Raw genomic sequence first — 19,252 nt, 5'->3', positions numbered from 1 at the left:
CCACCTATGAAACCATCACCACAATCAAGATGTTAGACACGTCCATCACCTCCAAAAGTTTTCTTGTGTCCATTTTTATCTTTCCGTGTGATAAGAACACTTAACATAAGGCGTACCCTTTTAACAAATTTGTAAGTGCATAGTACACGATTGTTAACTGTAGGCACTATGTTGTATAGCCAATCGCTAGAACTGAGTCGTGTTGCATAACTGAATCTATACCAATTGAATAACTCGCATTTTCTTCTCTCCCCAGCCCCTGGTAGCCACCATGCTATTCTCTGCTTCTGTAAGTTTGACTATTTTAGATACGTCGTGTAATTGGAATCATGCAGTATTTGTCCTGGCTTATTTCACTTAGCATAATATCTTCTAGATTCATCCAGGTTGTCGCAAATGGCAGGATTTTTTTCTTTTTTTAAGGCCAAACAATATTCTGTTGTACGTATATATCACATTTTCTTTATCCATCTGACAGTGGACATTGGGGTTGTAAAAGAGAATCTATATGGTGTGGTTTAAATCTAACAGAGTAGTCCCTCTCACTGATTTTTTCTTAGTGTTTACATATGTGTGTGTGTGTGTGTGTGTGTGTATGCAGTATTCATTATTCTTTCCACACACACCAAAAAGGGACACAAGTAAACTTTTGGAGATGATGAATATGTCTATTACCTTGATTGTGGTGATGGTTTCATGAGTGTATACGTATGTCTAAATTAATCAAATTGTATACATTAAACATGTGCAGTTTTTTGTGTATCAATTATAAATAAATTGCTCAATAAAGCTGTTTTAAAAATAAAAATTCCATAAAGACACTAAAAAGACTTGAACAAATGGAAATACATTGCTTTTCTTGGATAGAATAATTCAAATTCATACAGATGTTAAGTTTTCCTAGATTTTATATATAAATGTATGTATATGTATATATATGTATGTATGTATATATAAATGTATGTATGTATGTATATATATGTATATATATATATATATATATATATATATATACATACATATATATACACATTTATGTGAACGCAGTTCAAATACCAAATACTAACAAGTATTTATTGGTATCTTTGCGCTAGAAAAATCGATTTCAGGAATCTGTCTTTAAGAACTTAGTCTAAGTCACAGATTTAGCCAGATATTAGTAAGATTATCTTTTTACCCATTATACCATGGTTTGGTATAAAAGAGAGACCAGAAGGAGAGGTGTATTTTCAGCAAATGAGTAGTACTTTTTTTGATAGCCATTGTGTGAACTTGAGCAGTTTATGTTTTCTTGACTTACTAAAGGATTATATACTATTACAAATAAAGTTAACACTTTTGATTTATTGCTAGTATGATATACTTTTCTGAGCTGTTATTTCATTAATGGTGAAGGATTTAATCTAATCATTTGTACCCTCTTGCACCACCATGTAATGTCGTTGTATACATTTACTGAACACCTATTATTTGATTCATATTTATTGAACACCTACCTACTAGGTGCTATTGATACATAGGCATAGAGATTCTAAGTTGAATAAGCTAGAGCCTGCTTCAAGGGAGAGTGAGAGAAGAACCTATACAGAAATTATTACATAAAATGAATAAGCCCATCAACCTTTACCTGCCACACTGCAGAGACGTGCGATTCTACCAGGGGTAATGCCATTGAATGAGAAGCCATTAAGGATTCTGGTTCAAAAAAAAAAAGAAAAGAAGAGAAAAAGAAAATGATAGAATAGCTCTAGAATAAAGAAGGATGTCAAACAAAAGGGCTGGTTGATATAACAAAGGAGGCTTACAGAACAGGGATCTCAAGATCTTGAGATAAAGAGCAGGTAGGTCCTCAGGAATGAGGAACAAAGAAGCATAGGGGATTGTAGTTTAAAGTCAGTATGTTTTAAGTAAAGAGAGGTTGAGCAATGTCTCATTGAGGCAATCTATATTTGAAGATGTTTGCTGGAATTAGATGAAAATCTGTGACTATAAACATGTGAGGCTAATCAACCCTTGTACACACTAAACCCATGATTTTGGCCTCCATATGTTTTAACCAAGCAAGCTAAGCAAGTACAGATAATTTAAGGATGATTAAATCAGAAGCATACAATGTAAATTTCCTTTGAAATACATATGGAAAGGGATAAGCAAAATATACTTGGTATTGTACTAACCTAATAGATTCAAAGTTCATGTTCACAATCTAAATACAACCAAGCTGACTGATGCCTAGAAATTATCAACATTTGTTCTTTCTGGTGGTGGTGGTAGTGATTTTTTTTTTTCTCTTTTAGTTCTTAATCTTACTTTCCCAAGATTTATGACTTTTGTAGGTCTTTTTTGGCCTCACCAATGTAATAAATTTTCATATTTTCTTTTCCTCGTAAAACAGAGGGAAAAGGTGATTAATTCTCATCTGATAACTTAATTGTTGAATTAAAACTATTGAAATTCTATTGTATTTAATTGTGTTAAAATTATCAGGTTATAAATCTGTCTTACCAACTACACCAAAGGCTTTTTGATTGTGGCAGTCAATTCTTCCTGTTTGTATCCATGGGGCCTCAAAATGCAGGGGCCTGATATGTAATACTAAGCAGCTAATAGACACTTAATTGATGGGTTTGAGTATAAATGAAAAAGTATCTTAAAATGTGATCTCGCTTTGTTAGAATTTATTAATCATATTGCTTTGAAAGCTGCCTTTTGGTCTTATCTATGTATTTATAATCACCAAAGATTCTTATGTTCATTAAACTTTGCTGACTGTCAGGGGCAATGGTAAAGAAAATGCTACCCTCTCAGTCTCTGTGAGTAACAATTGTAACTAAGTGTTTGAAAAGGAGAATATTTCATGACTTGAAGTTGAATTTACATTTTCCAGGTAAGTGACAGATTTCTCTATTAACAAGACTGCCTTGTGAATCTCGTAGGACAAAGTCATGTTGTCTCTCCCCTGCTAACATTTTTTTTTCTTTTTAATTGTGTGAATCACATCCTCTTAACCTAACTCTCCTTCTAGAGTCCATTTTCAATTAAACTGTAACAAACTAGTCATATGATTCTTTTACCTTGCTTGTGCATTATAATTACATTAGCTACATCAAAATAATTCTTAAACTTATTTCATGATACACGTTCTTTGCAGTATTAAAGAATACAGCTTTAAAAACAAATAAGCATGTAAAATTCCACAAATACTGATTCCTCGTTCTCATTTTAGAAAATAACATCTTTTCCCCTCTTTATACCTTGTATTTTAAACTAAAATTTAAAATTAAACATTAAAAGTACAAAAGGGCAGAAAGCACATCTGATTTACTGTCTGATTTGAATTGAAGAGTGTGAGTCCATTAACGATAATTTATATATTGTCTCAAATAATAGTTAAGAAAAGGTATGTCATGAGCTTCAGCTTTATGTTTAAAGTTTTAAAAATTATTAGCTCGATAGTAGCATAAATGTGCTGTTTGACATGCAAGTATCTTCCAATTATATCTTATAGTCAATTAGCAAAAACAAGTAGAGAAAGTAGAACATGTAATCTTCTGTGTTCAGCTGTTCCACAATTGATTTGATGGAAAAATTGCTTTAAAAGTTTAGTTTTAATTTTCATAAGAAAGACTTCTGTATTGAAGTAGTGTGCAACTGAGGCCCTCTAGTGTCACAACTGAATATGACATCAGCTTTTAAGATTTTTGTGAAGTGTGTGTCAGAGAGAGAGAGAGAGAGAGAGAGAGAGAGAGAAAACACAAGAAAACAAGAACAAGAAAAATTACTACTTTAGAGTTGATTCAAACCATAGTGCCAAATGAGCTCAAAAAAAACTGGGTGCTTATATTTTATTTGTTAATCAACATTAAGGAAAATTTTCTTTGTTTTTAATAAGGAAAGGGTCTGCACTCTTTCATATCCACGTTTATCAATGTAATTATAGTTGTTTTTAACTTTGGAATATTTTCCTTTATATAGTTGATTTATTTTTTTGAGAATGTTAATAAAAACTGTTAATTCCAAATTACTCTTGTTTCACACATTTCCAGTTTGCTTAAAACTGGCTGTTGTGTATGTGGCACTTTATTTAATATGGAAGAAACTGTTTGATCAAAAGGAATAGTTTATAGGTCATTTTAAATAACCATCTTTATGAATAGTAACTTTGTTTCTTTTTACATACTTCATGAAGAATACCAACTTATTACTTTATTATAACATGTGGCTGCCAATCACGGGTTACCAGACAATTGAGGGGGAAAAAAATAGTTTGAAACAGAGCCTAGGGAGGAAAAAAAAAACACCCAAAGGAAATGAAGATAACTTACTTTTTTGCTTCCTGAATTAAAAGAATTCTAATACCTATCCTCAGAGAAACTCCAAAGAATAACATATTCATAACCAAAGAACCGGATCTGTTAAAAAGGAACAAGTAGAGAACAGAAGAGAGATCCTGGAAATTAAATAATAGAATACATAGGGCTGAAGACCATGTTCATAGGAAATAAAACAGGAAGTTGATTTAGAAAATAGATCCAATTTTCATCTGTCCACCAAGAGTTCCAACTAAAAGGTACAGTAGAAGGAGAAAATGAAAGACATAACAAATCAACTTAATTGTGTTTCTGTGTTATGCTAATGCTTATTTGCACAAATGCTCACACATGATAGACATACTAGACTAAAATTTTATGTCTACAGATAAAGTAAAAAACAATTCTGAAAGCCTCCAGAGAGGAATTACATGGTATCTACAACAAAATTAGAATCAGACTGATGTTATTAGACTTTTCACCCTTAATAAAGAGCATTCAAAGACAATGGGGAAATTCTTTCCAAGTTTGAGGGTGAGAATAAGACATTTGAAGACATGCCATACTTTAAAATGTCCTATTCATTCCCCTCACGCCATGCAAAACTTTCTCACGCATGTATTCTAGCTAAATAAAAAACACCAATAGGATGCGACATAAAAAATGATGGTAACATTCATGAATAGTTATAAAGTTATTGTGTCCATGAAATCCTGATCACTGAGACGTTTGAGAGCTATGGTTTATATTTTCTTCTCTGCTTAGTTCTACAGTGAATATTTACTAATTGTAGTACATCAATGTACCAGTCACTTCCCATGTGTCTCAGAGTAAAAGCCAAAGGCTTTACAAAATGGCCTAAGTGACCTTACGAGATCTGACACCTTGATACCTCTCTGTCCTCATCTCCTAGAGGCCTCATTGTGCTCTTTTGAACTGCTGTGCATTCTCACCCTTAACTTACCTGAATCATACATTTCCAGAGAGCTGCATGTCTTTTTCACTTCCTTTAGATGTTTGCACAAATACTACTGTCTCTGTGAGGCCTTGTTGGATCATACTATATATACTATTTACTAGCTAACTGCTACCCCACAGTCTCTCTTCTGTTCTCTACTTTTTCTCCTTAGCACTTAATCATTATATGTCATATTACATATTTACTTGTTTATTTGTTTAGCCTTCAAGAAAGAAGTGCAGGTTTCTTTTATCTCACTTATAAAATTTGATAATTTAAAAACAACATAACATATAGAATCAGAAGTTGGGAAAGGAAAACGGGAAACTTGTAAAAGTATGTTAATTATGTCATTATGCATAGTGAAGAGTTAATTATGTTAAATAAAAGTCTAACCACCAGAAAAAATGAAATCAGAAGCTGCTAATGGTGGTCACCTCTGGAAAGTCTGAGTAGGATGAGAGGACAGAGAGATTTTAGTTTTTCATCTCTGGTTCTTACGACTTTTTCAATTTAGAGGAGGGAGTCATATTGCAACTTAAAAAAAAAATGTTATTCAGCCCAGTTTTATAAACAGTAGGTTTACTGAGGTGTAATTAATATGCCTTAAAATGTATCCTTTTAATATACAGTTCAAACCTGCAGAAGGTCAGTTGCACAAATGCGGTCATGTACCTATCATCAAAATCAAGAACAGAAGTTCCATTATGCACAACTTCCTCCTACTCCTTTGTAGTCAACCCATCCCCCTACCCAAGCCCATGAGAATTAGTGACCTATTATCCCATCTTTTTAGTTTTAATTTATATCTTTTATTTAGTTTGGATTTCTTTTAGCCTAAATGTAAATGAGTCTTAATTCTTACCCATTCTGATAATCCTTATCTTTTAATTGGTGAGTTTACATAATTTATATTTAATATAATGCTTGATACATCTGAATTAAAATCTGTTAGTTGTTTTCTAGTTGTTCCATTTTTTTGTTCTTTTTTCCTTTATTCTGCCTGCTTTTGAATGGACTTTTTTAGTAATTCCATTTTTTATCCACTATTGTCATGTTATTTGTATGTCTTTTAAAAATTACTTTTAATGGTCCCCTGCAAATATTAATTTAATTTTTAAATGTCTTAATTTAAAATATCAAAAAATATGTAGGAAAAAATCTATACCAAAATGTTATTATTGGTGGGAAGGGAGTTGGATTTGAATTAGTCTCCTGTACTTTTCTGTTGTATTATTCCGAATTCCCTACATGAATGATGTTTGATTTTTTTTTAAAAAATGGAGAGAGGGAGAAGGGGGAGAAAGAGAAAGAAAGAAATGGGGCAGCCCTGTGGAAGGTGGCTTGGAGGGAATAGGATAGAGTCAAAGAGAAATGTTTGGCTAATCATAAGGCACTGTAGATTGCTTTGTGGATTGATACAGCAAGTGAGATCATGTCTATCTACTATAGAATATAGCTGTTTTTCAGGTGCTGTAGGTATTTTTGTCTTAAGCAAAATAGATGGTTTTCATTGACTTAGTTCTGCCATATATCCAAAACTTTCCTGATAATTTGGTAAAGCCAAACGTATAGGCCAGTTGCATATCACCAAAATTAAACTCTTGTCCTGGAAAGAACAAATATACTGTTAGAGTAGCTTTTTGGAAACTGTAGAATCTTTGTCAGATCAAATCTATTGTAATCATAAAACCCAAAATATGTATAAGTGTGTATTTTAGAAAATGTATAGACTCTGTTTTCTCTGAATAAAAGAAGAACAATAAAAATACTGGGGGTGCCAAAAAAATGTATACAAGTGGACACTTTGGTCAACGTTGCTCAAGCAGTAGTTCGCCATAATCAGAAGTGTCTGGATGCTGATGGTAACCACTTTGAGCACCTCTTGTAATTGCAGAAGTCAAATGTGACTTGTATTCATCTTTTGTTATTGGTATATGTTGAGTATTACAGTTTTTTCCTGTCTTAAAATGTGTATACATTTTTTTGGCACACTGTCTGTACTGAATTTTGTCACAAAACCTTATTTCATTCGTTAAAATAGGTTCTGTATTGACTTTGTGATTGATCTGTGACATTTTGTGTTTTTTTGAAGCTCTTCAAAAGTTTTGTGCATAGCGTTTGAGGTCCTCCAAGGCTTGCAGTGTATGAACAAACATGGTATAGTGCATCGGGCACTCTCTCCTCATAATATCCTTTTGGACCGAAAGGTAATTGCCAAGTAACACATTAAATATTTGTTTGTTATTTGAAGTTGAAAGCTACTGAAATCAGGCCCCTTAATCAGAGGGATAAAAGGATAAGAATATGTTTTAAGAATATTATTACTGAAAAGACTATATGAAAGTAATATACTTGTGGTTGTTAGGACAAAAGAAGTATCTTTAATTATATAAATCCATATATTTTTTACATGCATTATTCCTTTTTTCCCCAACAGTCATTTTATAACATCATGTTTTGTTTTTTCTTTCACTCATTTTCTAAAAGATATGTATTGTAGCTTCTTAATCCACCTCTCTGAATCTGCTTTCATCTGAAGAAAGCTGCTCTACTTGTATAGAATATTTGTCTCATAGCACAACTGCATTGTATTTTCTCTTCTTTATTCTCTTCTTCCTTCTTTCCTCTTATTTTATTCCCCACTTATTTTCTTATCTTCTTTATTCACCAGCTGTTCATATGTATCTCCTTTCAAGGTGGTATGTTTTCAGGAATAATGATAATTTCATTCTTTTTCATAAACATATAAAAATGGTTTTGAGGGAATATTTTCTGGGGAATTAGTTTTTGTTAGTAGGTTTGCTCTTTTCCTCTCATTCTCTTCCAGGCTTTTAGTACAGTTACCCTATGATGTTAAAAATCATAAAAGAGAATATGGTGCTCATTAATTTCATATTAATGGTAGTAGAGTATCTAACCAGTCTGAATTGTTTTAAAATACAAATGTTTTATAATGCTGAGAAATAAATTTCTGAGAAAAAGAAAACAAAACCAATTTTAAAATCAACTTAAATTTTTTAGTCTTAAACATCTAAAAAGGGAAAACATCAAGACTTATAAAATTTACATTTACCTTTTATGAAAAAATCTCACTTTTGTGGTAATTATGGTTTTTCTCAATATCCATAATTGTTGGAAATCTACAGATTTAGTTACATTTTGATGATTTGGGAAGTGATCTTGTAAAGTTAAGAACTCTTATGTCAGAATTAAATTATGACATTATCAATGGGGTTGCAACTCCCTGAAAAAAAAATGTTTTGTGAATATTATGACAAAATATTCTAAGCAAGGATTCAAGGAAAATAAGAATATTTTTCCTTATTTCTCCTTTGTCAGAAAGCTTGGAAAATATAAGCAGCAAACAATTTTTATGTGTGTATGTATACATATACAAACATGCATACATGTGGGCATATATATATATTTATATATTTTATATATACACACACACACACACACACACATACACATTTGTAATAAGTATAAAGTGGACTTCAGACATAGGCAAATAGTTAACAAAATTATGGTAAATTAATATATCTATATATATTTTAATGTATCTGAGTATGTGATGGTTTCTTATAAAATGTGCAATGATAATTTCCCTGCCATTAACATTAAAATATTTCATAGTGGTTTTTTTCCCTTTATTTTTGTAGGGACATGTTAAATTGGCTAAATTTGGACTTTATCACATGACAGCTCATGGAGATGATGTTGATTTCCCAATTGGGTAATAATATGTTTTCTTTTTTTTCTGAGTTCTGTCTTAAACTTTGTAATTTTTGATAAAGTGCATGTTTTGTTAATTATTAGTGATACTACTTTTTGACATACAACTAACTTTTCTTTATTAACATGCTTTCATTTTTTGTATACTTTTAAAATAGTAGACAATGAATTTCTCCCAGCATCTAAAGGTTCCCTGATGTTGATCTTTCATTGAATTGACAAAGAGACCGACACATTATTGCCCTGGTTCACCTTATATTGCTTACTAATTAATTTTTGGGTGTTCCTCAAAAGGCTGAGAAAAATCACTCACATTATTTATCTTTGTTTCTGAGTTTTATTCCCTGTTCTCTAAATTATAATTGTATATTAAGACTCAAGTTGAGTCACTGTAGATTTCAGAGGTAATGGGATGGATGCTATACCTGAAAGTCTGTGTTTAAGAGGTTTATTTGTTCATTTCTGATATGTAAATCCAGGTTTATATTGGCCTCCAAGAAAGGAATGAAAGTTTTTTTCATCTTGTATTCAAATGTATGCTTTTGACGTAGATTTTTGCATTATATTTATTGTGTAGTTGCTTTTTAAACATTTTAATATTATGATTCTTTTAATTTTTGAGTTTTTAATTTTGACATTATTTTACATACATAAAAATTACAAAATAGCACAAAGCATTCCTGTACAACCTTCACGCAGATTCCCCAAATGTTAGCATTTATCTCTTTCATTTCTCTTATATATAATACACGTATATGTATGTGTGTATAAATATATATTTTTGAATCATTTAAAAGTAATTAGTGTGTATAATTGCCTGTACCCCTAAATACTCCAGATTGTATTTCCTAAGGTAAGGAATAATCTTACATAACCACAAAACAATGATGAAAACCAGGAAATTAAAACTGATACAATACCATTATCTAATCTAGAGCCCTTAATCAGATATTTCAATTGTTGTGTGGCTGTTTTCAGTAGTATCCATTTGTGTTTTGCTGTTTGCGCTGTTCTAAAATCAGTTCTATCACTGCATTACTGAGAATTGTGGTTTGGAATTGTGGAGTGTGTTTCTGCAGCAGAACATTGCTAAAAAACTTAATTAGATGTTTAAAAAAGGCCTCATTTATAAATTACCCTTTTATCTTTGTAAGTTAGATTGTAGGTTTCTTACCTAAATATTTTGTTTGTTAGGACATAGCTAATGTCTTAATTGTTTAAGTCCTTCCTTCCTTCCTTCCTTCCTTCTTTTCTTCCTTCCTTCCTCCCTTCCTTCCTTTATTTTGCAGGGGTTTTTATTTTTAATTAATGTCAGGTGTACAAAACACTGTAATAGACATTTACACCCCTCACAATGTGATAACACCCAAATCTATTACCCCTCTGATATTGTATATAGCTGTTACAATACCATTGACTATTCCCTGTGCTGTACTCCACATCCTATGACCATATATACATATATTAAATTATAGTTGACATTATTATTCAGCTTCAGCTTCAGGTGTACACTGCAATGGTCAGGCACCTACACCATCCATGAAGTGGTCTCCCTAATATGACAAGTGTCCATCAAATACCCTACAAAATTTTTCCAACATTACTGATTATATTCTCCAAACTATCTTTCGGATCCCTGTGGCATCTTGTGGTTACCAATTTGTACTTTCTAATCGCCTCACCTTCTCCCTCGGCCCCACCTCTTTCCCAGACAAATACAATATGAGCTCACTTACATATGGAATCTAAAGAACTGAATAAATGAGCAAAGTAAACAGAAATAGTCTCAGAGATTTAGAGGAAAAACTGATGGTTCCTTTATTTATTAAGAAAACATTTATTGAACAGCTTCTCTTCTGGTTGCTTATCTATACAAAAATAGATAAGGTAGGTTCCTGTGTTTAAGAAGCTCGTGGTTTAATGGGAATTTTTTTGTTTTGATGGTCTGTTTGTTAAGGTGGATAAATTCATAATCTTAAAGTTTTGCATATCCAAAACTTGTGGTCCTAGACAATAAACAGTTGTTTTCACAAACACTAAAACAATATTTTATAAAAAAGAATAGCCTATACAATTTGATTAAAAAAAACTTTTGAATACAATTAAAATAATTTCATAGTAAAGCTCTAATATCTTCATCATATGTGATAATTGCCTTTTGAAATAGTTTTTAAGGTGCTGTGGTAAATGTGATTACTGCTGCTTCATTTTATCTAAATCAATTTGTGTGAGAGAGAGAACTCCAAAAATATAATATAAACAAGAATTACTTTAAGTTTTACATTTTACTTAAAGGTACATTAGGTTTTAGTGATAAATAGAAGAAAGGAAGTGATTTTTCTTAAAGCACATCAAGCATTTTTGAAGAACTAGGTTTGAATTTAAAATGCTTGGATAGAATTGGTCTTATGTTGCCATTTGGTCTGGCTTACTTTGAAGTCTTAGACCCAAAGGGTCTGACCAGAAAGTATCAAAGAGCAAAATGTGAAACATTAGCCAGGAAAAATAAAGTGATCAAACAGCTAAGGCATGAAAGAAAATATTTACACCAGAAGAAGCTTGTAGTTGATTCAAAAGACAAATATTAAGGAACAACAAAGTAAAATGTTAACATCTGTTTCAAAATATTGTAGAGCTAGAAACTGTACATTTCATTTTAGCGGGCCAGTAGCTTAATACCTTGTTAAAACATCAAACAGATGATGAAAGTCACTTATATTTACCTCACCAGTCATAGAGCAAAGGTTCTGGTAATTTTCTTTGAGTGTTAAAATGCTCTGCTAAAAAAAGAGACATATGTTAAAAGGAGATAATCTACATTAAAAAAACAATCCTAGGGCTTATTGTTTTCATTAATATAATCAGTCCTTGATTGGACAGGAAATTATAATTTTGGGAGCAAGGGTTACCTCTATGTTTCTAGAGATCACCAGTCAGAAGTTTTAGATGTAACAATTTACCTATAGTGTTGCTTTACTTTTTACTACTCATGCTGTCATTTTGGGGGGCTTAGATGTGCTGGAAATCAGGATTAAAAATGAACAGTTTTCTTTCGGAATGTATCATGGTGATGATAAAAGTACAGCATTGCATTTGTGTCACATTTTCCATTTTTATTAAATGTATGTGTATTCACTAATATTTACAACAGTTTTATGAGGTTGGCATTATTTTACAGATTAAGAAACCCAAATGATATATAGAACATGCGGTAGAACTGAAATTAGAACATTAGAAATAATATCAAGTCCATTGCTCTTCCCAGTAGGTTTCAACCATTCCCAGAGATATCACACATTCATTTAGAAGAGCAGTATGATATCTTAGGGTAAAATGACATAATACAAATTTGTGTATGAGAAAAATACATGGACAAATTAAAAGAAGATATTAAAATCACCCTCATTATTGGATTAAAATGAAAAGGAATTAAAAAACTTAATTTGCCCATTTAAATTTAAGTTATACTCTTTGATTTAATTGACTTGTATTTTACATGTAAATAAGAAGTATTGGCAGTTATAGTGTGAGGAGGTGGCTGTAGGATAAGCAATTGTGCCCTGTTCCAATTATTGAACATTATTACACTTTTCTAAGTCTGTAACATCATATTACTGATGATTGCTAAGACCAACCCTCCCAACACACACACAGACCCTTTAATTTCTCTTCAGGAGTGTTTAGGCTGTTTTCAGATTTTGTTTCTTTCTACATAGTATTCTGAGCAACACTGTTTGTAAAATAAAAAATGCCAAACAACTTAAATAACCATTGACATTAGAATGGATAAATGAATATGATATATTCCTAAAAAGAAGTAAATATTAATGACTTACAGCTATCTGCAACAATATGGATGATTCTTTCAAATAAATGATGCTGATTGAAAAAGCAAATCACAAAAGAATTCTGTCCAATAATATAAAGTTCAGAAATATGTTTGACTAAACAGTGTGCTCTTTAGGGATACAAATACATGGCAATAAAACTATAATGAAATAGAAGGAAATTATAAATACAAAAATTCCTACTGTCTGTTCCTTTGGGGGGTATCAGGGAGACACAATTAAGGAGAAGCACAGACAGACCTTTAGTGATAAGATGTTCTTTATTTAAACTACTCAGTAGGTACATGGGTATACATTGAAACGTTATTCTTTATACCTTATTCATATTTAATAGTCTTTTTTTGTGTGTTTACTCAATATCTACTAAAGCAATTTTCAAAAACCTCACGTTGGTGAAGATACAGGGAAATAGTCACTCTCACGTATTGCTTATGAGAATATAAATTGATGCCACCTGAAAGGGCAAATTGGAAATACATATATCAAAATTTAAAATGCATATACCTTATGACTTTGTAGTGCCACATCTCGGAATTTGTCATCTATACATAAATTTGTGGGACATGAAATGTTTATCACATGTTAATTTCAGCATTGTTTGTAGTAGTGAAAGAATGGAACTTCCAAAATGTTCTTCATTGAAGTTTGGTCAAATAAATTAAGTTCATCAAAACAATAAAATTATTAGCAGTTTTCAAAAAGAATTAGGCAAATCTATACTTATTTCTATGGAATGAGCTCTAAAACATACTTTTTTCTATACTTATTTCTATGGAATGAGCTCTAAAACATACTTTTAAGTGAAAAGAAGGTGTACAGAGTAATGTGTATAGTATGCTGCCTGTGGGACAGTGGTGATGGGTGGTCAAGTTTATATATACAGAAGTATCTGTGAGTGACTGGAATACAGAAATGAGTCTTTTCAGTTTATATATTTTTATATATTTTGATACTCCTGCTACTCAAAGTAATAAATAATATTTTCTAAGATAAAATGTACTACTACTTCTTACCCCCTTTGTAGTTCATAGTAATTATTTATCTTTCTAACATATCATTATAGGTATCCATCGTACTTGGCACCTGAGGTAATTGCACAAGGAATTTTCAAAACCACTGATCATGTGCCAAGTGAAAAACCATTGCCTTCTGGCCCCAAATCAGATGTATGGTCTCTTGGAATCATTTTATTTGAGCTTTGTGTGGTATGTATAAGGAAATATTAAACTAATAGAAATAAAATTGTGTGTTTACTAGAATAATATTTTTGGATAGGAAAGCTACTTCGTAATAATAAGATTTTGCTTTGCAAATTGACTAGTTAGGAAGAGAAACAGCTCAGTTCTCAATTGGACTTTTTAAAAAATCCTGTTTGAGAATTTGCCTATTATTTTGGTATTTCTAGAAATGTATACACTTTTACTTATTATAAATATAAATTTTACCAAGTGTAAATATCATTTTGATGTCTCTAGAAATGTTTGCACTTACATTACGTATAAAACATTTACACTGTACTAATTGTTAACTTACATTCTTTGATATGTTCATGCTCTCTCTCCATTCTGTGGTAGTCTTAAATACCTTCTTGTCTCTTCTCCTCTCTTCTTCTCTCCTCTTATGTTTCCCATAAAACTCACGTTGTATATTGGCTTTTTGAGGCCTTCCCCAGATACCTTCTATACTTGTATTTATTAAGGTGAAGACAAACTGCTATTAAAAACAAAGGAATTAAAAATAGCTTAAAGAACATAGATTTTTTTCTCCCACATGTAATTGTCCAGCAAGGGTACAGTGGGCTTTATTACACAATGTCATGCAGAAACCAAGGCTACCAGGGATGGCTCCACCGTTCTCAACATCTGGTTTCCAGAGTTCTCTCTTTAGCACCTTTTTTTAGCCATAAGGAAAGGAGAAGAGTGAGTTCATGGTAACTGTCTTTCAGAACATGATCTAAAAGTTCCAATCATCAACTCTACTTTTCTCGGGTGACAACTTACTCATGTGGCCACATAAAGGTACAAGAGAGATTATGAAATGTAGTCTTTAGCAGGACACCTAACTATTGAGAAAAAAGTTGAGTAGAATGGGAGGGACAGCTAACAATCTGTCATGTCCAAGACGACAGTAATTTTGGCGGGACAACTAATAGTCTGTTGAGCCTACCTCCAAATACCTGCCAGCCCCAGGTCCCTGTCTTCTTTGCTCTCCTTTCCTCTTATAATATTTGTCAAATTTATCTACTTTAAGGCAGAAATTTTTATTATTTATCTATTGTTTCTGTCTTCCAATGTATTTTAAAAATACTTTGAACCTATTAAATCATTAATTTTTACCATATCTAAGAATTGAGTTTACACTGTTTTTCTCATTTTTTGTATTTAAGAATTAATTCAACATCAGAGGTAGTAAAGCATAATAGTTAAGAAACAAGCTACTGTAGTCACAAAGAACTGGGTTTGAATTCTGATGCTGCAGAGTATAACTCTGTGACTTAGGGTAGCTAGCCTAACTTCTCAAGGCCTGTGTTTCACTTCTATAAATGGTAATAGTGTCTATATTGTAAAGTTGTTGGAAAAATTAAACGAAATAATTTATATAAGGTACTTAATACAGGGTATTATAAGAGAACAATTCATAAATGTTAGCTTTTATGATTAATACTAAGATATTCATAATAACATTTGTAGTTTACATATTGGCACTGCTTTTTCTAATAGAAAATGCCAGATTTTTTCATTCTTTGCTATTCTTTGTCTAGACCATCTTACTTTTCATTGGTATGAAATGATAGTAAATCTCATTTTTGTTTATGACCATAGCCTAAATGAAAAATTATTTTGGAATGTGAATGTGAAGTATGCCTAAGTGTAAATGTGAAGAATAGAGCTTTTCCTTTTTATTACCATCACCTATATCTAAACTTTTTTTTTTTTTTAATTTTATTGGGGAAGGAGAATAGGACTTTATTGGGGAACAGTGTATACTTCCAGGACTTTTTTTCCAAGTCAAGTTGTTGTCCCTTCAGTCTTAGTCGTGGAGGGTGCAACTCAGCTCCAGGTCCAGTTGCCAGTTGCAGGGGGCGCAGCCCACCATCCCTTGTGGGACTCAAGGAATTGAACCGGCAACCTTGTGGTTGAGAGCCGGCGCTCCAACCGAGCCCAGCTCAGCTCAAGGTGCCGTGTTCAATCTTAGTTGCAGGGGGCAGAGCCCACCATCCCTTGCGGGACTCGAGGAGTTGAACCGGCAACCTTGTGGTTGAGAGCCCACTGGCCCATGTGGGAATTGAACTGGCAGCCTTTGGAGTTAGGAGCATGGAGCTCCAACCGCCTGAGCCACCGGGCCGGCCCCATATCTAAACTTTTTACTAATGATCTGGGTATGTCTTATATGAGTAATTCAATTCAATAAATGTTGATGATTATTTACTGTATGTATAACATCATGACAAATGCAACACGGGATAAACACATTGTGAAAGAACTTATAATTTAATTCAGATCCATAAACTTTGAAGGTAAACAGAGAGCTATGGAATACCAAGAAAGGAAATATTAATTCCGTCATATGGCTTCATGATATTTTAAGTGGTACTCAAAGTTTAAACAGTCTCATTTAAGGATAGCAAATTGAACATAAGCCTAAATTTTCCTCTCCCTCATCAAGCCCTTAGATTTGTATAAAATACTAAAACAGCAAACTTTGGGTGCACTAGAAATTCTAAGGAACTAGGTGAAAAGCTTTAACCAAGACAATTTTGCTAGGAAGCTCTTGGCATATCACCAGAAAGTCAGTACAGCCACTCTGCCACCCAGAAGTTTCCATTGTCCAAAAGATGTGTTAAAAAATGAATTAAAAACTGAGTACATTTCTAAAAAACACCAAACATCTAAAGATGAACTCTACAATAAAAAATAAACAAAAGAAGAATTTATACCATTGAAAAGACTTTAAAATAAATATACATGTTGTTTAAGAGATAAAAGAAACAGTTCCATTCATGAAACAAGTATAGAAACTATGAATCAATAATATGTACTGAAAAGAACAACAACCAGGTAAGAGGTTTAAGAGAAAAATATATTACTGAAATAAAGAACTAAATAGAGAGATCATAGTAAGCGGGAGAGACTGCACATAGAAGATGAAATTGAGTAATTCTCCTAGAATATGACACAAAGAGATAAAGAATTTTAACATATAAAAGAAATTTTAAAAGACAGGGAAGATCGATTCAGATGTTCTATTATCTGTCTTACAGTAATATCAGAAGTAGTGAGTAAAGTCCATGGTTTGAAAGAACCCCCTAATTACCTTGCAAAGGGAATGGAAAAAAACAAAAACAAACAACAACAAAAACCAGTACCTATGAGTCCTATTCTAAACTTTTAAGAGATAACCAATAATAAAATAATAGGTACCGTTTCATGAGCACTTATCAAGAGGCAGGTATTTTTCTAATATGTTTTCACCTATTATCTCAATCAATTATCACACCAGTCTTATGAAGTTTATCTAATTAGTTTTGTTTTACTTTACAGATTAGGAAATTGAGGTACAGAGAGGTTAAGCAACCTGTCTGTTACATAATAGTACGTAGTTGAGCAGATTTGTACCTATTAGTTTGCATCCAAAGCTGTACTCTTAACCAAAACACTAAATTGCCTTTACAAAGTGCTGATGTCTTTATCAGTGTTAATGAGAAAATTTTAAAAGCTCTCAGAGTGAAAAGACATATTGCCTACAGGAATGAGAATTAGATTGGCACTTCTTAGCAGAGAGGAAGCAAGAAAACAGTGGGACAATGCCAATCAAATGCTGGGAGAAAGTAATTTTGAATTTTGAATGCTTTAACTCACAAAATTGACATTCAGGAGTGAAAATGAAATGATACATAGAATTTTGATAGACATGAATAAAAATCACTGGTAGGGAAATAACCTGACTCAAAGCCTGTAAGCCTGAAAAGGCAGAGTGTGTTCACTGTATTACAAGTAATCAAATTTAACTACAGCGTGTGTAGTTACCACAGGGGAGATAAATAGTAAATAGCATTTAGACTGAAAAGATGTGTTGAAGCCATAACCTAGGAGACTTTAAATACTAAGTTGAGAAGTTTATATTTAGTCATATAAAATATGGGGGCCGTTTAAAATTTGAAACACGATACGAGTATTGTTGAAATCAAAATTTTTAGAAGATTAATATATTAATCTTTTAGAAGATTGTAATTTTTTAGACAATATGACAGTGTAAGAGATTGAGAAGAGAGAAGGGAAACTTTTTTCAATCATCTCTACCTATAGTTCTAATTTCTTAAGTCTTTGAGAAAATTTATTTCTTTTCTTTTTATTAAAAAAAAAAAATCAAAGAGTCTCTTTTTCTCTACATAAAGACCGGCCTATCTTCTTAAGCTTTCTCATTCTAAGTCTATTTGAAGGATCATACAAGTTTAATTTATAATAAGAGAAACATAATATTCAACATTTATGAAGCATTTTCTATGTGCAAAAAAATGCTAAGCATTTTTTAATACATTAAATAACCCTCACTGCAACCTGTATGGTTTGTACAGTTAATATTCCACATTTATACATGAGTAAAGTGAGGCTTAAATTGGTTAAGTAATTTGCCCAAATTATATAAATGGTGGTAGAAAATGAAATCTGATATATACGATAGTTGCTCAAGACATAATCATTGAAGTTACAGTGTTTGATTCCAGACTTCATTCCAAGGAGCCAGCCATCTGAAGCCCACTAATGAGGAAACAATTAAAATACAATATGTATGTTTTAAAATAAAGAAACATACCAGGTGTTATGGGAGCACAAAGTATGGCTATCTGAGACATTGTGAGAGGAGAAAGGAGTTCATGGAATGTTTCTCAATAGAGACGACAGATTGCCTGGATCATAATATATAAAAGTAAGAATTAGTTGGTTAGATGAAAGGATAATATGAATCTTTCCCAGAAAGAATCTTGGACTGCTAATCAAATAAGTCCTGGTAGCCTGGAATCCCTCTAGACATCCAGGGATGTGGGTCTAAAAATAACAATGCTTACAAAATAGTCACAGGGATGTAAAGTACAGCATAGGGAATACAGTCAATAATATGGTAATAACTATGTGTGGTGCCAGATGGGTACTGGAGTTATCAGGCAATCACTTAGGAAGTTATATAAATGTCTTAACTACTATACTCTACTCTTGAAACTAATATAATATTGAATGTCAGCTATAATTGAAAAAAATAAACAAATTATTTAAAAGTAGCAATGTTTGGTGTCAAACTAAAATGTAATGATCCATAGATATATGAAATGTTTAAATTTAAATATTATGCAACATTTGAAAAAAAATTACATCACCAATAATTTCTCTTTAGTGGAACTA

General features: G+C 32.0%; 1 protein-coding gene across 1 annotated transcript in view; it reads left to right on the top strand.

Moving 5' to 3' along the window:
• Positions 1–19,252, top strand: part of TBCK (TBC1 domain containing kinase) — a 187,794-nt gene that overhangs the window by 39,487 nt on the left and 129,055 nt on the right. Inside the window, exons 4-6 of the mRNA XM_033105921.1 lie at positions 7,364–7,478; positions 8,934–9,007; positions 13,918–14,059. Of these exons, the coding sequence (XP_032961812.1) occupies positions 7,364–7,478; positions 8,934–9,007; positions 13,918–14,059 (331 nt within the window). The remainder of the gene's footprint in view (positions 1–7,363; positions 7,479–8,933; positions 9,008–13,917; positions 14,060–19,252) is intronic.

The sequence above is a fragment of the Rhinolophus ferrumequinum genome, chromosome 5, assembly GCF_004115265.2.
Source record: "Rhinolophus ferrumequinum isolate MPI-CBG mRhiFer1 chromosome 5, mRhiFer1_v1.p, whole genome shotgun sequence".
Classification (NCBI taxonomy): Eukaryota; Metazoa; Chordata; class Mammalia; order Chiroptera; family Rhinolophidae; genus Rhinolophus; species Rhinolophus ferrumequinum.
This window is presented reverse-complemented; position numbering and strand designations above follow the sequence as displayed.